General features: G+C 45.8%; 2 protein-coding genes across 13 annotated transcripts in view; one reads left to right on the plus strand and one right to left on the minus strand.

Annotated features, from left to right (window-relative positions):
- Positions 1 to 487: 487 nt before the first annotated feature.
- On the minus strand, positions 488 to 14,175 carry Mtrfr (mitochondrial translation release factor in rescue). The gene is made up of 3 exons (NM_001109065.2): positions 14,104 to 14,175; positions 3,019 to 3,327; positions 488 to 1,298 (listed from the first exon to the last, which is right to left on the minus strand). Exons 2-3 carry the CDS (start codon positions 3,298 to 3,300, stop codon positions 1,035 to 1,037), a joined length of 546 nt encoding a protein of 181 aa, NP_001102535.2. The 5' UTR covers positions 3,301 to 3,327; positions 14,104 to 14,175; the 3' UTR covers positions 488 to 1,034.
- A 222-nt stretch (positions 14,176 to 14,397) lies between these two features.
- Positions 14,398 to 21,547, plus strand: part of Mphosph9 (M-phase phosphoprotein 9) — a 70,612-nt gene continuing 63,462 nt past the window's right edge. For 4 of the 12 annotated variants that reach the window (XR_005491618.2, XM_063271174.1, XM_039089226.2 and 1 more), the window contains exons 1-3: positions 14,398 to 14,538; positions 16,806 to 17,069; positions 20,480 to 20,633. Coding sequence is in view for 11 of the 12 variants with exons in the window: in XM_063271174.1 (XP_063127244.1) it covers positions 16,963 to 17,069; positions 20,480 to 20,633 (261 nt within the window). In the remaining variant the exon portion in view is untranslated. Of the gene's footprint in view, positions 14,625 to 14,663; positions 15,036 to 15,142; positions 16,140 to 16,805; positions 17,070 to 20,479; positions 20,634 to 21,547 lie in introns of those variants that run through there. The other 8 variants (XM_039089233.2, XM_039089231.2, XM_063271175.1 and 5 more) reach the window with 8 other exon arrangements.

Consider the following 21,547-nt stretch of genomic DNA (forward strand, 5'->3'; position numbering starts at 1 on the left):
TAATGTGTCCTTTCGTGTCCCACACAGCATTCTTTACATTTATCTTCATGTGTGTTCATATGTGTACACGGCGTAGTACATGTAGGGGTCAGAGGACAGACAACTTTGGGTCAGGCTTGACAGCAAGCGCCTGATGGTTTTATTCTTGGAAGTGTGTATTACTATTTGCTGTTGTCAGGGGTTGGGGATTTAGCTCAGTGGTAGAGCGCTTGCCTAGCAAGCGCAAGGCCCTGGGTTCGGTCCCCAGCTCCAAAAAAAAGAAAAAGAAAAAAAAAAGTGTGTATTACTATTTGCTGTTGTCTACCAATTTAAAAAAAGTGATGGTTGGAGGCTGGAGAGATGGCTCAGTGGTTAAGAGCACTGGCTGCTCTTCCAGAGGTCCCGAGTTCAAATCCCAGCAACCATATGGTGGCTCACACCATCTGTAATTGGATCTGATGCCCTCTTCTGCCATGCCGGTGTATATACAGATAAAAACTTCATTATGTCCATTAGCATGATATTTATTTTTATTTTTATTTTATTTTATTTTTTTTTGGTTCTTTTTTTCGGAGCTGGGGACCGAACCCAGGGCCTTGCGCTTCCTAGGTAAGCGCTCTACCACTGAGCTAAATCCCCAGCCCCGATATTTATTTTTAAAAGGTTCTTAAAATTATTTATGTTGTCTATGTGAGTGTATGTTGTCCTGTGGAGCCCAAAAAGTGGCACTGGATCTCTTAGAGCTGCAACTACAGGAAGTAGGTTGTGAGCAACCCTGTGTAAGTACTGGGAACTGAACCTGCGTCTTCTGCAAGAGCGGCAAGCTCTCTTAACTGCTAAACCAACCAACCCTGTGGCTCCCACCTTTTTCAGAGTCTCACCGAGAAGGGAAGGCTGCCACAGGACCAGCTATGTAGATGAGGTTGTTCGGAACCTTGCAGCAATCCTCCTGTCTTAGCTCTCCCAAGTGCTCAGATGGCAGGTGTACACCACCATGCTGAGCTCCAGAATGCACTCTCTAGAGGTTTCCATGCTGTAGCCAGGCAATGTCACCATTATTCCCGGAAGTCTCTTGGTATGCCATCAGCTTCAGCCTTTTTCTCAGTGATGTTTTGACTTGCTTCCCATAGTTCTTTCAATAACTTCTTCTTTTCTAGAGTCTCCTTTGCTCTTTTCTTCTTCTCTCGCTTTCTCCTCTCACCCTCAAGCTTCTCTTTGTGAATAGGGCTGTTTTCACCATTGTAGAAAACATCCACTTTCTCCTGGAGGATTTTCCGAGCCATCTTTCTGTTTTGATCCACAGATCGTGTTTGGTGGCACTGTAAGAGTTAATGGGCAGGAATGTAAAAATCATGGGTGTTAGGAGATGGACAGGAACTCCTAGTCCCTCAATCCGCCCTTTCCTGTCTCACAGGGATGGGTAGGAGCCCCTGTGAGTCAGCAACAGAAGACCAGAGCCTCGCTGCACATGACTTATGGTCTCAGCAGCACACACGAGTTGTACTGTGGGACTCCCACTTGAATAATTATGAATGTGGTTTTTTGGGCCAGGTGTGAAGGGAGAGACAGTGGACCTCTGAGTTTGAGAGCAGCCAGGTTTACATAGCAATACCCTGTCTTTAAAAAAAAATAAAAGATTTTACATTTAGAAGCAACAATAGCATAAAACATTAGTATATTTCATTAAGTATGAGTGGTTGTTCAGCTTGCATGTATGTCCATGTAACATGTTCCTGCTTCAGGCCCATGGAAGCTGGAAGAAGTCAGATCCCCTGGGACTGAAACTGCAGCCAGTCGTAAGCCCTGGGAATCAAACCTAGGGCTTCTGGAAGAGCAGCCAGTGCTTTTAACCACTGAGCCATCTCTCCACCCCCAACAATACCTTTCAAACCAGCCTTTCTCAAGTAAATATGGAAACATTGGCTAGAGTCTAGCTTGTCCAGGAGCAACTGCAAAATTCACATGCCATTCACAAGTGGATCCATCGGAGAGCCTGGGACACACCTTTACTGGCAGCTTCCCACAACAGAGTGTGAAACTGATGGTGTTGAGGGCCTGGCAAAGCTGAGAGGCAAAGGAAACGCTGTGGCACGGGGGAGAGACTGCCAAAGGAAACAGAAGCTAGTGGCAGGGTCAACAAAATTAGCTTTGGGAATTTTGTTATGAATGACTTTCTCGAGGAGGAAAGAGCAACTGAGGATTTGAACTCCCGCCTCGGCTTGAGAAGCTGGCCAGAGGCAGGCTTTTGTCGGAGCAAGTCCTTGTTTGCCTCAGGCAAGATCACATGCTTACAGGACTCAGTAGTCTAGAATGGCTTGGAATGCGTTTGCCCCTAGTGGTGGAGTGTCTGTTGTTGGGTTGTCTGTCCCTGGCCTTGTGCTCCCTCAAAGGCTGCATGTGCTGCTTGGCTGGCTTTCATGACATGTAGGTGGCCGTGACTGGCTAGCATCTCTATTGGCCTGGCTTGTATTTCAGAGGCAGTGGGGTCGGGGCTAAACATCGTCTGGCCACGTCCTACATGTGCATTTGGTTGGGAGCTGGTGCCTCCCTTGACCAGAGACCGCCTTTAAGGAAGAGTTACACTGCCAGCAGCGCAGAGCACTTTGCCGTCTGAGTCTGGGTGCTTTGCCTCCACAGAAGAGCATGCGCTATAGAGCAGGGAAGGGGGTTATGGAGGACATAGCCCATCAGCTGGGGACTGAGACAGCCAGCAGCAGGGTTCATTAGTCCCATGCTGGAGACCAGGGGTGGCTTTGAGAGCAGCAGGCTACAAGATCTGCCTTAGCCACAGCTTCATTTCTGGTGGCACAAAGAGCTAAATTTAGGAACAGCAGCAAAGCCCTGGTTCCCCCATACTCCAGCACCAGGCTCCTGAGGCCAGGCAGGAGGCTTGTCTACAGAGCTCAGGGCTTAGGTACATCTGAGTATCCTGGGTTGGCAGCGTGCCAGTGCCACAATGGGCGTGCCCCTTGGCTGGAACCTACTGTGGCCGCAGACCTGGAGTCCTCATCTACTTGGCACTTCCCACCCCATCTCTACCTTGACTACAATGCCGGAGGGTACGTGTTTGAGCACTACACAGTTGCTGGTTTTGTTGGTGGCCTGGCCCCCTGGACCATGTCCTTTTACGAACTGTTCTTCGAGCTCACTCTCATTCAGGGGAAGCAGAGCAGGATAGTCCTTCTTGCCTGCCACCTGCATAGCAGTGGCAGCCATTCCTGGGAAGAGCAGTGCTGGCTTCTCTCGAAGCCTTAGCCCCCAGTTGCCAGAGCATATCCTGATCAATGGTGCAGGGAGACGGAGCGAAGCCCAGGTGCTCATGGAAGACGTGGCTTGGTGTGGCAGGACCTGGGTGGACAAAGAATTGACATCGTCTTTTTACTTAGCTCTCAAGGTGACACCCTGGTTTCAAACTCGGGTTTTTATACAACCCCAGGGATGTCCTGCATTCTCAGGGCCCACAGCACCCGGTATTCCCAGGTGCTCAGCGTCCAGGATCAGATGAGAACTGGGCACCTTCAGGGTGGCATGGCCTTTGATCACACGGTTTCTTTTAGAACACCAAAAATACTTTCAGCGCACTGAGAGGTGCTAGCTCCTCAGGAACGAGGTGTGGAGTGTGTCACTTAGAGGAGCGGGGCTGTGGTCTGATAAAGACATATCAAAGAGCACATGGAGTTAGAATTGGGACCCCAGTCAAGGACGATATTTAAATGTGAGCCTGCATTTGTGCAAGGATGTCAGTTCGAGTCTGCTTTACAGCCCAGTTAAAAGCCCGACACAAGAAACGTCACCATCCATCAGTTTCCCTACTGCTGTGCCGGAAGGCCGCAGTTGCACGGGTTTGAATGGGAACATCTGTTTTCTGGGATGCACTGCCAACAATGAGGTCCAACTGATCTTCATGTTACCAAGTCAGGCAGTTTCTGCTAAGGCGCCCGTTAGGCTGGAACACAACTGATGTGAGTGGTGTCAAGATGAAGGAGCCGGACTCGTGTGCTGGCCAGAGCTGTTTAGGACCCTGTCGAGACTGAGCTGCACGTGCGACCCATTCTTAGCAAGCTACACGCCTAGGTTCAGGTTTCATTGTTTTTACACAATGAAAGACTTAAATAACTACCCGAGGTTATAAGACCCTGTCTAAAAATCTAAAAGGTTTAATCAATGATTAAAGATACAGCATAGCCAGCCAGGACTACACAGGGCAATACTGAAAAACAAAAGCCCAGCCGAATGAAAATATACAGCATAACGTTGAGATCACTGAGCTGACAAATGAACTGGACAGGGAATGGTGACTATAAGGACATGGCCAATCACAGAGGCCTTTGAGGTTTTCAAGGGGTCAAAGGTAAAATAGTTCTCCTTGTGAAAGGGTAAGTTACAAGTCAGGTCCAATCCATCAACTGGAAAATTGGTGAATCTGCTTTTACCTAGTCAGCTGACATAGGATAGACAAGATCAGAGAGGAAGTATTCTGGGGATAGCCTCTGCTAATGACCTCTGGGGCTCAGGACTACATCTTAGTGAAGTGTTCAGCAGCCAGGCAATCTCAGAGACAGCTTCCCTGTGGACTGTCTTCCACTGAGGCGTGTGCATGCCACTTCCACCCTGCGCCGAAGGTTCTCAACAGCAGCCAAAACCTGGTGACGTAGGTTCCTAGCATTGGTCTGCTACACAGGGAGGAGCTGGCTCCTAAGATGACTAGAGCTCCAGGACAGAACTCCCCAGGTTTGCTTTCAGCTTGCTTATACCCCCAACCCACTGTCATCCACTGACCAAGAACTGTGATGTCTACCCCGGTGAGAACTGGGGAGAACCCTTGAAGACACAATGTTAGCTAGAGGTCCTTTCTGGTGCTTTCTCATTTTGTTTACTTTCTTAAATGTCTGCCTGCCTGCCTGCCTATCAGGGTGTCTATTATGTAGCTTGGCTGTCCTGTAACTCCCTCTATTAACAGACTGGCCTCAAGCCTCTGGAGAGCAGTCTGCTTCCACTCCTGAGTGCTGGGATTAAAGGCAATTTTCTAAATTTTCCGTATGTAGTGTTTTGCCCTCGTCTATTATATGTATGTGTATTATATGTCTACCTGGTGCCTACAGAGGCCAAAAGAGGGTGTTGGATCCCTTGATACTGGAGTGACAGACAATTGTGAGCCACCATATGTGTGTTGGGAACTGATCCCAGGTCTTCTGTAAGAGCAGAAAATACTCTTAACAATTGAGAGTCCATCTCTCTAGTCTCTGAGTCCTGCTTTTTTTTTTTTTTTTTTTTTTCAGTTCTGAGATAGAGTCTAAGGCCGGACTTCACATCCTCATCATCCTGTGTTCACCTCCTGAGCCCATGCCTTGCTCCTCCTCCTTACTTCCTTGCTGCCTCCCTCCCTTTCCCCTTCATTCCCCATCCCCCTTTATCTTGAGGCAGATTTTCATTATGCATTATGAGTCCCTGGCTGGCCCGCAACTCTTCTGCAGACCTAGGATTAAAGGTGTAAGTCACAGTGCCCCACTTTCCTCAAGCTTTAAGTGCAAGCTACTGAGTAGCCAGAAGAGTTGGCGCTGGGTGTCTTTAGAACCCTCTTTTTCTTTTCTTTTTTTTTTTTTTAGGAGCTGGGGATCGAACCCAGGGCCTTGCGCTTGCTAGGCAAGTGCTCTACCACTGAGCTAAATCCCCAACCCCAGAACCCTCTTTTTCGAAGGGAATTGGATATGATGAACTGTAAGACAGGCTCTTTGAGCCTTATGCTACTGCCCTTTTCAGTTCTGTGACTGACAGTATGTCTAAACCTTTGGCTTCTTTTTGTGACAGTCAACGTGTCCTGCTGGTACCAATGGGTGGTTTTTGAGACAGTAACATAAAGTGTTTCTGTGGAGGGGCGTATTATCAAAATCCAGAGCAATGAAAAGCCATGATTTAATTTAAGCACGCAGGAGTCAGAAGCAGGTGGATCTCTGAGTTTGGGGCCAATCTGGTTCTATGACAGCCAAGGCTACAAAGAGAAACCTTGTCTTGAAAAACAAAAAACAAAAACAAACAAAAAAACCAAAAAAAACCCCCAAAAAACCCAAACCAACCCCCCCAACATCCCTCCCCCCAAACCGCAACAACTGTTTTTACTGGGGAGGAGGCTGGAGAGGCGAGATGGCTCTATTAGGAGTGCATGTTGCTGCTACAAAGGACATGAGTTCAGTTCCCAGTACCCACACTGGGGCTGCTCCTTAGAATTCAAGTTCCAGAAAATCTGGTGGGCTCTTCTGGCCTCTGATGGCACTGTACACACATATGCGTGCGTGCGTGCGCGCGCGCGCACGCACGCACGCACGCGCGCGCGCACACACACACACACACACACACACACACACACACACACACACACACACACAATGGGTGTGAAGTAAAAACTAAGTGATAAACTGTGTTGGCCCATGCCTGTAATCCAGACCTTGGGAGTAGAGGCAGAAGGATCTGGTGTTTAAGGCCAGCCTGGGACTCATAATATTCTGCCTGTAAACAACATCGAAGACCGGCAAGATGGATAAAGATGCTTGCCACCGAAAGTAAAGACCTGAGTTCAATCCCCAACTCACAAGGTGGAAGGGAAGCAGCTGCTAGTACTTGTACTCTGATCTAGTGTGTGTCATGGCATGCACCTCTTCCCCAACAAAAGAATAAAGTGGAATAAAAACAAAACAACCCCAAATACACAAGGACGAAAATGTGACGAACCCAGACTATGATCAGTGACAGAGCTCAGTTAATGTCCCAAATGGCCCTTTTCCTATTTCTGCTTTCAATGTACAGAACAAAATCCTTTGTGTGACAGAAAGCTTCACGTCCACGGACTGACCATGGAATATGAGCCCAGGGTCTCTTCGGCTTTCTCTTCCGCCCGTTAGTGAACTAACCAAGCAGAGGACAGCAGTGATATAGAGCACTGTGACAAAGACAGGAAGCAAGTCTGGAACAGACTCCAGACAAAGGACAGCAGGCGGAGTGCTTTCATCAGCAGCTGTCACAGCCACTGGCTCAGTCTCTGCCCTTCTGTCCTGGCTCAGAGCTGACAGACACCCTGGAAGCTCTGCCACCCAACTGAGTTCAAGAAGGTCCCCAGTGCTCAGTGACTGGCTGCTTTGTTCAATGGTTAATTCCAGCAGCCAATCAGACAATGCTAGACACTTCGAGCATCTCCTGGCGCTTTGGATCTACTCCAGTGACTGCTAAAAATGACAAACACACCCATGGCTCTGCTTCCCCACAGCCCAGAGAATACAGACTGGATTCCAGGCTTTGAGATACCACATCGCAACCTGAAGTCTTTGGGGACAATAAAAGCAGCTCAAATTATAGCTCACTGTAACATTAAAAAAAAGACACACACAAAAGAAAAATGACAAAAAGGACAAAAAGAAGCGCTAGTAAGGGGAGACCAGCAGCTGGCAACTCTGCTCTAATTCCTTCCTGTGAGTGTGGGCTTAAATTTAGGGCTGGCTCTGCACCCGGACTTCCCTGGCCCTCTTTTCCTTTGATCATGGCTTCAGCTATTCATGAGCTAGTGAAGTCTGGGTTGATAAGTCTCTCCGTCCCAACTCAGTCAAGTGTGGAGAGAATAGATCTACTAGACCTTCCAAAAGAGAACATGAATTTGTCTAAGAACGACTAAGCATGGAGGATAGGCCTCAAGGAGCACAAATAGTTTGCACGTCAAAGAGACATGAAGATATCTATAAATACAATAGCTTCAATAGCCCAGGCTGTACCACAGAGATAGGCCCCAGATTTCTCACAGTGCTCTTGTCAGGATTTGGAACTTGCAGTCGACTTATGCCTCATATCACCAATTCTGGCTCACAAATATTCCTTCCTGCAGCTTCCTGAATCAACCCAAACCCAGGAGGATACAGCTGATGGGATCCCCTCAACTCTGCAGCAAGGCCTAGGACAGAACAATCCCAGGCTGGATTGAGACAGAAGAGGCCATGCTGTGTTTTCAACAGTCCTAATCCTGTGGATGGGGCAGAGGATCATTCCTTTTTTTAAAGATTTATTTATTTACTATACATAAGTACACTGTAGCTGTCTTCAGACACACCAGAAGAGGGCATCAGATTTCACTACAGATGGTTGTGAGCTACCATGTGGTTGCTGGGATTTGAACTCAGGATCTCTGGAAGAGCAGTCTCTCTTCAGTCTCTTTGAGCCATCTCTCTAGTCCCAAGAGGATCATTCTTACATCCCTGAGAAACACAGTTGGCTGGGAGTGTGGGTATGGTGGCATAGACCTTTAATCCCAGCACTCAAGAGGCAGAGGTAGGAAGATCTGAGTTTGAGGCCAACCTGGTCTACAGAGAGTTCCTGGATGGTCAGGCCTACAAAATCTTGTCTAAGCAGCCCCCTCCCACCCACCAAAAAAAAAAAAAAAAAAAAAAAGCTGGCTGGGAGCTTGCTCAGTAGAAGAATACTTGCTTGCTCAGCCTGGCCTCGAGTTTTATTTTCCAGCACTGCACTATGTAAGTAAAATGCAGATGACTACAGCCAACAACAGGGCTAGTGATGTGGCTCAGCATGTAAGGGGGCTTGCCACCAAGTCTGACAACCTCTGCTCAATTCCTGGAACCCACATGATAGGAAGAACCGATTCTTATGAGCCGTGTTCTCCTTCTCACTCTCTTTCCACTCATATACACACTCATGTAATTAAAACAACCCATAAAGGATATTTTTGTTTATCTGAAGACAAGGTGGTCCTGAATTTTGTACTTCCTGTGTTAGACTCTTGAGTGCTAGGATTACTGCCACTACTTCTCCATCCAGCAAGGTAATTTGAGCTTAATTTCATTTTAGGAAAGCCCATGGGTGGGTTTCAATCTCTAGAACAGCTGCTTATTTAAACAATCACACCAAAGGGTGTTTCTTTAGAAAGGTAAGGTACTGAGTATAGTTTTCCCTAGCCACAACCTTCATGGTGCATCAGCCTTGCAGAAACTTCATTAAAACGTAACACAGAGAACTCGTATGGGGAGAACTCCATGGGGCACTGAGGAGAGATGCTCTCGGCAGTCTGCCCGCTCCTCAGTGAGCACACAGCACACCTGGGAGTCTTATTAATCTGAGACTTGCCCCTTGGGCAGGCAGGGAGTCAGGCTCACTTTGTAGCCTGGGCTGGCCTCGCATTCAAAGAATTCTATCCGCCTCTGCCTCCTGAGTGCTGGTATTTAAAGATGTATGCCACCATGCCTGGCAGACTTTAATTTTTCTAACTAGCTCCCAGGTAGGGCCATTACTGTTAGTTCAAGGACCACACTCAGAGCACAAATATTGCCTTCCCCGTGACACTGAGGATGGCAAGACCCTTTGGCGAGAGGCTTGGGATCACGATGGCAGTGATGGAGAAGAGACAGAGGAGGAGATGAAGGAGTGGGATGGGAAGGCAAGGAGGTCCTGTAGATAAGAGAATGGACTGAATACAGACCTGCGCTATTGACAGTGACATGGCAACAAGGAAACTGAGAATCCCAATCATCTGAAGAAAGAATGCCAAAGGCCACCTGCTCAGGAACAGTGCTCCGGCGGAAGTACTCTGTTAGGCACATGTGAGACTCTCCACGTAGTCGCAGAGAGCGATTGGGGTGTGGGCTCAGTGAGCAGTGTTTGTCCAGCATGCACGAGGCTCTGGGTTCTGTCTCCAGCAGAGCATAAACCAGGCATGGTGGTACATGCTTATAATAACTACACTAGAGAGGTGGAGGCAGGAGGATCATAAGTTTAGTTCTGCAGCAAGCTCGAGGCCAGCCTGGGATACACGGTCATACTTTGATCTGGATTAGAAAGGCAAAGGAGACTGGGTCTGGTCTGAACTTACTAGACTTGCTGCTACCTGGGACAAGAGACAACTAATGAAATACATGAAGGGACCAGTAGCTTGTGCACACAATACCAACATCCTATCCATCTTTTTATAGTAGAAAATTTCAATGCACTGAGAATTACGCCTGTCCTATTTGTGGCATCTCACAGGAAGCTTCTAATTTATCAACCAACACTATGAGACTGCAACGGGAACATTAAGAAAGCAGAACTCACAACATAACCTTTTATTTTAAAATGCTTAAAGCCGATGCACCATTAATGAGGTTTAGTACTCAAATGTCTTCACGAAACCTTCAGATCGAGGCAGGAGAATTTCAAGTTGGAGGTTAGCTTGTGCCACACAGACCCAACTCCTTTTTTTTTTTTTTTTTTTTTTTTTTTCGGAGCTGGGGACCGAACCCAGGGCCTTGCGCTTCCTAGGTAAGCGCTCTACCACTGAGCTAAATCCCCAGCCCCATTAGCAGTCAGTGCTCTTAACCACTGAACCATCTCTCTATCTCTCCAGCCCGTTTTTTTTTTTTTTTTTTTTTTTTTTGTTTTGTTTTTTTCCTTTTGTTTTTTCCGGAGCTGGGGACCGAACCCAGGGCCTTGCACTTGCTAGGCAAGCGCTCTGCCACTGAGCTAAATCCCCAACCCCGGTTTTTGTTTTTTTAAAGCCAGGGTATCACATAGCTTAAGACAGCTTCAGACTCACTACAGAGCTTCAGATAGTCCTACTGAGTGGGAGCACAGGCCAGCTGTTCTCGACGTTTTTATTTGAGTCAGGGTCTCTTTATGAAACCCTGGCTGGCCTGGAACTTGCTATGTAGACAGGCCAGGCTGGCCTCCAATGTGCAAAGACCACCTGCTTCTGATCCTGAGGCGCAGAGACCACCTGCTTTTGTATCGTGAGTGCTGGGATTAAAGGTGTGCACCAACATGCCTGACTTTTGTTTTTTTCCCCAAGACAGGGTTTTTCCGTATAGCCTTGACTGTCTGGGAACTCACTCTGTAGATCAGGCTCATCTTGAACTCAGAGATCTGTCGGCCTCCTGAGCACTGGGACTAAAGGCATGCACCACCACACCCTGGCCATGTTTGATTTTTTTTTTTAAACTAAATTTATCTTTTTCCCCAGCGTGTTTCATAATACCTCCAATCTGTTCTTCCCCTCTATTTCTTTAAAAAACTGTTAGCTTGCTTTGCTTAACTTTCTTTGAGTCTTCCTCTCCCTACTTTATTGCAGAAAGGCTATACTGCGAACGGAATAGACTTTTCTTTTCCCTTTCCATTTGCCTTTGTGGGTGTGTGAATATGCACACACAGACGGCCAAGTTCTATGCTGGGAATCCTCCTCCATTGCTCTCCATCTTATTCACTGAGTCAGGATCTCAATCAAAGCCAGAGCTCTCTGACATGGTTACCCTCTCTAGGGCAGCTTGCTCTGGGGACTCCTGTCTCTGTCTTCCCAGGCTGGAATTACAAGCTGGCCACCAAGCTCACTGGGCATTTTTAGGTGAGTTCTGGTCCTCACACTTGAGCAGCGAGTGCTTCAACCACATAGCCACTCTCTGGCCAACCATTTTCCTATTTTAAGACAGTCTTCCTGTATAACCTAGGCTAGCCTTAATCCCTCCATCCTGTTGCTCTAGCATCCCAAACTATGGGATTACAGGCCTGTGCTACCATGAAGGATGTGTGACCCTGTAGTACTCATGCGCAGAGCTGTGATCTCCTTTTCAACCATGGGCACATCTCCTTTGTGTCAGATGAAGACCACACCGCGTAGGATGAGGACACTGCCAAGTATATCACCACAGATATAAAACTTTTAGTGCATGTTAGAAGGTGGCACGCCAGGCCCTGAACTGCATAACTGAGGAGTCTTTGGCTCACAAACCACTTAAGCTCTGATCTGATGGCATAAGCCCAGCCTGCAAACAACTACTTTCAGGGCTTTTTGAAAGCTGAAGCTGAAAAGGCATCTACAAGAGTGACCTGCAGATTATTTTTGCTTGGCTTGGTCCAGTTTAAGAAGTACCTGGGGGGTTGGGGATTTAGCTCAGTGGTAGAGCGCTTGCCTAGCAAGTGCAAGGCCCTGGGTTTGGTCCCCAGCTCCGGAAAAAAGAAAAGAAAAAAAAAATTACCTGGAAACCACGAAAATGCCAGAGAGGTACTATCTGCTCAGATCATAATTCTGGTCTATGAAATCAGGTGCCAAGGAGATCATTATGATGCCAAAATTACAGCTTGTCTTCTCAGTAGGTTAACACTGACAGACCAAGACTGTCTTGACCAAGCCAAGTTCTGGTTAAACATAACTAACTTCAGGAAGTATGAACTAGAGCAGAAAACTCATAAAAAGCAGAAAGTTCAAATACAGGGTGAGAAATGTAGCCTCACAGCAGAGTAACTGCTTAGCTGTGGGTCTTTGGCACCACAAAACGAAACAAAAACCAAAGAAAAACCTGGTCATTTCCCATGCCTACTAGTAAGCTACAGATTTAGTGTTATGGCTTGTTATTTTCCGAAGGGTGAAGGGTGCCCCCTCCCCAGGCAAACTTTGTGGTAAAAAATAAAATACAAAGTAACAAACACTATGAAGCAAGTTACACCAGGAAACAGGAGGGAGAGCTAATCCCAGCACTGGAGTGGGAGGATTGACAGCAGTTCTAAACCAACGAACAATTGAGACCTTATCAAAAGAAACACTGGACTGGAGAGATGGCTCAGTGGTTAGGAGCACTTCCAGAGGTCCTGAGTTCAAATCCCAGCAACCACATGGTGGCTCACACCCATCTGTAATGAGGTCTGATGCCCTCTTCTGGTGTGTCTGAAGACAGCTACAGTGTACTTATATATAATAAATAAATCTTTAAAAAAAAAAAAAGATTTACCTGTGTCAGTTAACGAAACGGTCTAATAACAGTGCTAGCTCCTGGACATCTGACTCAGCACATGAACAGATTAAAAAGAATTCTCTAAAAGTGATCTAAAAAGAATATCCTGAAGCTGTCTGTGGTGCTGCACGCTGGTCGGCCATCCCAGCATTGTAGATAGAGGTAGGGAGGTCAAGGGTTCAAGGCTAGCCTTGGTTATATACTGAGTTTCAGGTTTGCTTGCGATATAAGGGAGGCCCTCTCTCAGAAACCAGCCCAACCTCAATAAAAAGGCTGCTACTCAAAAATCATACTGTGGAAAGAAAAAGCCAAAACCCTCCAAAATTTACAAAGCATTTCTGGTTCTGTGGCCATGCCTTCTGTATGGTTAGGACCTAGTAGTAGCTGCCTTTGGATTTCCTATTCACCTGGAGGAAGAACATACCTTTCTCTGACTGGAGTTGTCTGAGGAATTCACAGGTTTCACTTATTTGAATGCAAGATTCTAGTGTCTCTAACTTAATTAGAGTCCAATAGATTTAAGGCTATGTTAGTTATTAAAATAATAGATTAGGTCTATTAGAGTTGAGATTTAAGGACCAACTGAAATATGTGATATTTTGAAATATGAGGTCATTAAAAACATTTGTGCGTTTAAAAAAAGAACTGATTTTGGTTTGGTGTGTGGTCATTATATTAATGCGTGGGTGAATCAGAGGCTTTATTTAGATCTAGTGTAGGCCTCTCTCCGAGTTTGGGATCGCTACTTATGTACTACTGAGTGCCAGCACTTGGGGGACAGAAGCGAGAGGATCGTAGTGAGTTAAAGTCATCCTGGTCTACATAACGAATTCCAGGGCAGCCAAGGCTACACAGTGAGACCGTCTAAAGTAGTAATATCATTAGCCTTAAGTGGTGGGTATTTTAAGGAGAGGACGAGATGGGACGTTTCTTTTGTGGTTTGCCATTTAAAGGGCAAAAAGCTCTCCTGCACCTGTGCGCACTTACATGCCAGTGCCCAAGCACTTGTTTTGGCCAGGATACTATGTGCTGTCCCTGCCCTAGTGCTGCACTTGCTGCAAGACGAGTTCCACTTAATAAGAGGAGTATCGACTCATTTCTCCTTGGGCCTCTGTGGAACTATCTTGTCCAGAGCAGCGAACTCTTCTCCTCTCCCCGCGCCAAGTCCTCGGAGAGACACACGGCCAATCTCCTTATATTTCGGGTAAAGTGAGTCCAGACAGCTTAGGTCAGGGGTCAGGCTGGAAAAGACCTCATGTAAGTTAGGTGACGGAAGTCGGAAGTAGGTCTAGAGTTCCAGCTTCAATGTCTCACTCCAGAGCCTCTGACAGTAAGTAGTAACCAGCCCTAGTCCGAGCCTGGCTTTGCAGACGCTTACCTGTTTCTGCACCAGCTCCCGGCCGGAAACATTCAGCGAGAAAATAAACCACGGTGGACCGAGATGTCTGAGTTTTCCAGGTCTGCGCATGCGTCATATCCCTCCCACGGCTTCCCCTGCCTACTAGAGGCTCATTCTCACTAACTGCGCACGCGAGAAACCGCGGCGTCTTTCCCGCAGTTTCTAGAGAACCAATCAGCAGAGGTCTTGGCCTCAAGCCCCACCCTCTCACGCCTCCGGCGTCGCCTTGCCCTCTTTGGCGCGAGCTGCGGGTCAGAGAACGAGGGAAGGCGCGCGCGCTGCGCTCGCCGGCTCGGCCCTCTTCCGGGCAGCCAATCGTGGGTGAGACGCCGGGCGCGCGCACGCTCCTTGGAATTTAACGGTCGCGTGAGGCCAATCTCCCGGTACGGACATAGGCAGAGGCGAGGAGGCCAGGTAAGCGGTCGTGGCTTGTGGGCAGCTGCGTGCCGCGAGGGCTGAGGGCTGAGTCCTAAACGACTTCATCCGAGAGGACCCCCTGGGTGCGTTGACAGGCTAGGGTGAAGGTTGATGGCTACCACAGAGCTAGCCGGTGCCCGCTGGCGAGTGCAGCTCTGCGGGTGCATGCGCCTTTTCTAGACTCGTGCCCTTGAGTGACATCAGCGAGGCCCAATCAGATTGCTGCCTTTGCAAAGGGCGTGAATGTCCTAAACCCCCACCCCCACTCCCAGTGGTACTCGGACTCCCCTTTGGAAATGTCAGTGGTCGTGAGTGATTCTCCATCATCCTGTGATCTCTCGCTTGGACCAGTATTCGCTAGCATCTGGCTTCAATAACTGAAACCATCTCATGCGGGTTCCTTTCAGCCTCTCCGCAAAGAGGAAGCACAGTGAACTTTAAAATTGTTAGCGCAACTCCATCACTTTCTGCCTCCAGCTCCAGTGGGTTGTAGGGTGAGGGACAGAAGCATCTTTTATTTTTTTTCTTGGCAATTATATTTATATATTATATTTATATAATTTAATGCCTGTTCCTATATTTCTTCTCTGTCAAGTTTATCTCGGATTCCCCTTTTCTTTTTTTCCTGGAGTCTCTAGTGGTGTTTATCTGACTCTCTTGCATCCGGATTACTTCAGCGGAGGTGGGGTTGGGGAGAAGAGATGGGACTGTAGATCCACTTCTCTGGAGGACTTGTGGTCATTTGAATCCAGGTATTTTCGTTGCCAGTTGGAATAGGCAGCCTCTGGCTTTTTCAATACCCCATTTGTCATCGGTGATAGATAGGCTTGACACTGGGGCGGTGATGTGGGAAAGCAAAACCCATTTACTTAGGTCTGGTTACCCTTGGCCTCTGTACCTGTCCTGAAGGGAATGCTTTTTTAACGTTAATGAACTGATTGTGTTCTTTAAGCCCTGGAAAGTGAGAGTTGAGTGGAATAGGATCAGGAGAGAGTTCCTCTGATGCAGCCTCTAAAACTCCCCATTTTGTAAACAGCATGAGATTTTTATTTTTCTCCAACCACCCCTTCTTTTTCGTTTTCTCCCATCTTTTTTAATCAACAGATTCCGGAAGGAGGCATGTGGTTGGGCTTAGAGCAGCAAGTTTTTAGTGAAATTTTAGTTAACTTGTGAGGTCTTGTCTATCTTTCAAGAAGTTAATACACAGGCAGAGTACAAAAGGCTCTGTATTGAGAAGTGAACATCCCACTATTTTTATCAAATAGCTCTTCCCCCGACTCCCAAGACTGGGTTTCTTTGTGTAGCCCTGGCTGTCTTGGAACTCACTCTGTAGACCAGGCTGGCCTTGAACTCAGAAATCTGCCTGCCTCTGGGTCCTGAGTGCTGGGATAAAGGACACACTGCTATCACAGCCCTGCTAGTGGCTTCTTAAGTCAACAAGCACTTCTGCAATGTAGGACCTGTCAAAGAAGTGAAGCAGCCATGGAAGCACTCCCATTTATTACATAACAGTGCATTTAGAACCTTGATCATTAAACACAAAATTCTGAAAGATTGCCTGAAGGAGATAATGGACTCCTACAAATTACCTAAAAAAAGTATGGTTCCTATATATAAACCCCATCCTTTTAAAAGTATATTATTTAGAGGATTTAGAAAAAAGAGCGAGTTCTAGAACTTTCCATCCCAATAAGGTGAAATGCGACTACACTGCAGTGACGTCCTTTCTCCCCTTCTCTGTGCTTCAGTCATTGTCTCCTTTTCGCCTTGTGAGTTTGTCAATGTTAGAAGCTTCATACCAATGGTGTCATAGAGTAGCTCTTTTTCTTTTTCTTTTTTTTTAATGATTGTTTTTTAAACCTAGCTGGTGTTTTCTGTGCTTCTCCTTGTGGTGGCAACATCTAATTGCTATGTCCCTTCTTTGGACCAGTAATATTCCATCACACAGATATACCATATTGTTTTGTTCCTTCATCTGCAGAGGGGCATCGGGACTTCTACATTTGGTCATTATATATAATATCGGTATTATTTTACATTTGTGTGTGTGTGTATTCATGTGTGCTACATGGAGAACAGAGGAGTCAGTTCTCAGCTTCCACCATGCATTCTGGGGCTTGAGCTAGTCAACTTGCCTGGCAAGTTTTCTCTTAGCTCTATTGCTGTTCTTATTGTAGATGGGTTTGAGAGGGTTCCAAAGTCGTGAAAAGATAGTGGGTAAATTTAGGGGCCGTTTACAGCAGTTCTCCCCCATTTATTTACAGACTCGTTGAATCGATAGCCGGTTTCACTGTTCTGAATGTCAGCTGCTGAGGATGCCGGTAGAAGATGAAGCGACTGAAGAGGACCCCGAAGCAGTCTCCTCCCAAAGGAGAAGCAACAGTATTTCTAAATGACAGAGCTTGACAATTTTTGTACGATATGGAGGATTTTGATCTGGTGGAAACTTTACAAAAAACGTCACCTTCTGTAGAATCTGATGTCAAAAGTACTCCCCATTCTCTTGGGTTGAGCTCACATGCTAATAGGTAAGAGTTGGTTTGATACCGTTTTCACGTGTCAACAAATCAAAATGACTTTGTTTGCAGAGCTGACCAGTTGCTCTAGTTGCTAATTGACCAGTGTCATAGCTGCTGGTTTGGCTTAAAGGACAGAACAGCCAACCTCTGATAAGCTATTCAGGTAGTCAGTGGGTTGAGAACAGTGTCCATCTGCGTATCTGTCACATTCTTCACTTAGATGTGAACAAGGAGGTCACTGGGGAAAGAACTTATTAGCTATGGCAAGTTCCAGGCCAGCCAGGGCTAAAGTGTAAGACAAGACAGTGGCCTCACAAAAGCAAAAGCCCCAGATTTACTTTGCTTGTTGTATTATACATTAAGCTTTTTTAATTTGGCAATTTATAAGGATATTTTTTAAATTTGATAACCTAAACACATACGTATAATTTATTTTATTTTATTTTATTTTATTTTATTTTATTTTATTTTTTTGAGGTTAGAGTCTCTTGTAGTCCAGGCAGCCTGACTCATAATATAACCTTGAACTTTTGATTTCTCTACCTCCTGATAATTTCCTTTATTTTTTTTTTTAAAGAGACAACCTCATTGTGTAGCTTAGGTTAGCTCAAACTCAAGGCATTCCTCCTTTCTAGTACTGGGATTACAAATGTGAGCTGCCATACCCAGATTATTGCTACATTTTAAAAACAATGTTTTATACTGTAGAAGTCCGTGCACCAATCTGGGACGTAGCAGTTGAAAATGTGTGTTAGTGGTGCTGGAGAGTTGGCTCAGTGGTTAAGAGCACTGACTGTTCTTCCAGAAAACCTGGGTTCAGTTCCCAGCATGCACATGGCAGCTCACAATTGTCTGCAACTCCAGTTCCAGGGGATCTGATATGCTTACACAGACGTAAACACACAGAACACTTGTGTTCAAAAATTAAAAATAATTAAAAAAAAGAAAATGTGCTAGTTACTAAGCAAACCAACAACAGAACAGACTATGAGTTGACAAAATGGCCAACCGAGTGCTTTATGTATTGAGTTATTTAATGATTGGTTGAGGGTCTCTATGTCTTTGTCTACTTGCCCTGAAGATCACTCTGTAGACCAGGCTGGCCTGGAACCTGTGTCAGTCCTCTTGATGCGGCCTCCCACTCTGGGCATCATGCCTTGGCTTTGTCTGGCCACAGATGCATACATTCAGCTGCACTGTCTTTCTTTTTTATTTGTTGAGACAGGGTGTCTCTTTATAGCATTATGTGTCCTGGAGCTCACTCTGTAGACCACACTGGATTCTTTTTTTTTTTTTTTAAGATTTATTTTATTTATGAGTACACTGTAGCTTGTTTTCAGACACACCAGAAGAGGGCATCGGATCCCAATACAGATGGTCATGAGCCACCATGTGGTTGCTGGGAATTGAACTCAGGACCTCTGGAAGAGCAGTCAGTGCTCTTAACCACTGAGCCATCCCTCCAGGCCCCCACACTGGCTTATTAACTCACAGAAATCTGCCTGCCTCTGCCTCTTAATGGTGCTGGGGTTAAAGGTATGTGCCACCATACTTAGCAGAGGGTCAAATAGCTTCAGATAGAAAGGTTTTGAAGAAATTGTGTATCATGAATAAACCACCTTTTTTTTTTTTTTTTTTTTTTTCCTTGTTTTCGGAGGTGGGGACCGAACCCAGGGCCTTGCACTTGCTAGGCAAGCGCTCTACCACTGAGCTAAATCCCCAACCCCAAATAAACTACCTTTAAGATTGTTGATCTGCCTTCCTTCCATGTGGGGAGTTTGAAGTAGCTCTAAGGTTGTGCAGCATAAGGCAGTGTGAGAGGAGAACAGAGAGCGTGAGAAATGACACAGAGGCAGTATGTCACTTGTTCTGCCCCAAAGCTAAGTGTTGGGCATTGGATTTGTATCCTTTTTCCTTGTGACTGACAGTTAAATCCACCATGTTGAAACTAAATAATTGCAACTCTGTAAAGTTCTTATGGACATATATTTTAAAGAGTTTCTTGCTACTCCTTTTTTTCTAGTCCTAACTTTTATATTTTAGTATCTTCATTTTGGGGTGTATGAGTGTGTGTGTGTGTGTGTGTGTGTGTGTGTGTAACACAGCTCAGGGTGTGGGAATGTAGCTCCATTGGTTGAGTGCTTGTTTGCCATGCAGTAAGCCCTGGGCTCTGTTCCTGGCACAGAAAGATCAGGCATCACGTCTCGTGACAGTAATCTCTGCACTAGGGAGGAAAGGCAGAAAGAATAGAAGTCCAGAGTTATCTTCTTCTACATAGTGAGTGAGGCCCGGGCCAGCCTAGCATCCATGCTGCTGAGAAAACAAAACTAAACATAAATTTGGAGAGAAATGGCTTAGTAGTTAAGAGCATAATAGGCTGCTCTTCTAGAGGACCTGGGTTCAATTCCCAGCATTCACATTGCGGCTCACAAGTGCCTATAACTCCAGTTCCAGGAAATCCAACACCCTCCAGAGGTATACATGCAGGCAAAACACCAACACACATAAAATAAAAAATAAATCATTAAGAAAAGTTTTGTTACAAAAAAAAGTAACAAACCAAACCAATAAAAATAAAAATGCCACATTTAGCTCAGTGGTAGAGCGCTTGCCTAGCAAGTGCAAGGTCCTGGGTTCGGTCCTAGGCTCTGGAGGGGGGAAAAATACCCCTTCAGCTACTAGACAAATTTTAATGTCCTGAATTGTGCTTGTAGTGTTTGTAAACAAATCTGCAATCAACCCACATTTATTTATTTATTTATTTATTTATTTATATTTTTTTCTTTTCTTTTTTTTCGGAGCTGGGGACCGAACCCAGGGCCTTGCGCTTCCTAGGCAAGCGCTCTACCACTGAGCTAAATCCCCAACCCCAACCCACATTTAGAAAAGAAGTCTTCTGGAAAGAATTAGTATTCTATTACACACCACACAGGCTCAATAAATCCTGAATATTGGCTGCTAATTGGCTTGGCAGAACTTTCATTCAAAGGTAGTCCAGTGATAAGCGTATCACACCAAATCAGGGTCTGGTTACTAAGACTTGACTGTTCTGGGCAGTGAACAGAGAATCCTCAGTGCACAATGAAGGGCTGTTTAAAGTGGGCCAGCTGAGCCTCTAGGATAATTCAGAGAAGCCAGGACATTTCCCTGTGGATTCCGCTGGGCTTTGGGGCATTCCCTCAGTGCTGGAGAAGGGCTTTCTGTGGAGAAGGTCTTCCTGTAGTGCTCGTAAAGAAGTGAGTGTGTCCTGTCATCCTGTGCTGCCTGGCTATTGTGGTCAGATTTTGAAAGGAGGTGCCATTATAATGGAGGATTAGGTATCAGTGGTTATGTTCTGCTCTGCTAAATCTTGAACTGCTGAATTATTCAACACTTCAGTTGAATGAGGAAAACCATCTGAATTATTTATGTTTCAACAGAAGTAGTCCCCACCTTAGTACAAATGGGGTATCCTCTTTCTCAGGGAAGACCGGGCCACCTGTCATTCAAGGCACAGTCGAAGTCCTCACTGCTTTAAGACAAGACCTACAGAACAGTGGCCGGACTGACGCGGAACTTTGGAAGAACTGTGAGGTATCTCATTTTGCTTTATTTTGGGGGTCTTGAAAAGATTTCTATTTCAGTGGGGCTCTACTGAATTGTTAGAGATCTATGTCTAGGAGAACGTGTGATCCCTAATCTTAGGGCTAAAGTCAAGTGTCTGAGCGTGTTAACCAGGCACTGACACTAAAGGAACAAGAAAAAGAAACATGGACGATGGTGGCCTCAATAGATAGATTGGAATGTTCTCTGTGAACTGAAGTCTTTGTTCTCAGCACCCTCCGATTGTTACAACTGTGAGTTACAATCTTCTGAGTAACTCCTAGGGTTGTCCTTAACCTACTCTGCTTGAAACATTTCGAATGCTCCGATTGTAGACACATTCCCCCTCATGGTGTGTTGAGCTGTCTGCTTTTCAAGGCAGCATTTCTTTGGTTACATTGTGATGGGAATTTAATTTTTTTTTTTTTTTTTTTTTTGGTTCTTTTTTTCGGAGCTGGGGACCGAACCCAGGGCCTTGCGCTTCCTAGGTAATCACTCTACCACTGAGCTAAATCCCCAGCCCGGGAATTTAATTTTTATGAACATCTCACAGTTGAAGTTTGGTGTGGAAGTTCTCCTGGTCCTGCAAAAACCAAGAAGGAGAGTAAAAGGAAAAATAGACAGTAACAAACTGAAAAGATTAACATCTAAGAGGGTGCTCCCAAGATTCGTTTTGGAGAATGCTAATCATTATGTCCAGGGTGACCTTTTCTCAATTGGCGTTTTTGTTTTGTTTTGTTGTTTTTGTTGTTGTTTTTGTTGTTGTTGTTGTTTTTGTTGTTGTTTTGTTTTGTTTTGTTTTGAGACAGGTCTTTCATGTAGCTCTGGCTTGCCTGGAGTGCACTGTATATATTACCAGGCTGGCCTCAAACCCTATAGAGATCTCTCAGAGAGCGTCCTGACTC

The sequence above is a fragment of the Rattus norvegicus genome, chromosome 12 (genome assembly GCF_036323735.1).
Source record: "Rattus norvegicus strain BN/NHsdMcwi chromosome 12, GRCr8, whole genome shotgun sequence".
Classification (NCBI taxonomy): domain Eukaryota; kingdom Metazoa; phylum Chordata; class Mammalia; order Rodentia; family Muridae; genus Rattus; species Rattus norvegicus.

Coding starts and splice junctions, on each gene's coding strand:
- Mtrfr (NM_001109065.2), bottom strand. CDS start 3,300: ATGAGCACCTGGGCTTCGCTCCGTCTCCCTGCACCATTGATCAGGATA. Junction 1,299..3,018: donor CCTCCGGCATTGTAGTCAAG/GTAGAGATGGGG, acceptor TAACTCTTACAG/TGCCACCAAACACGATCTGT.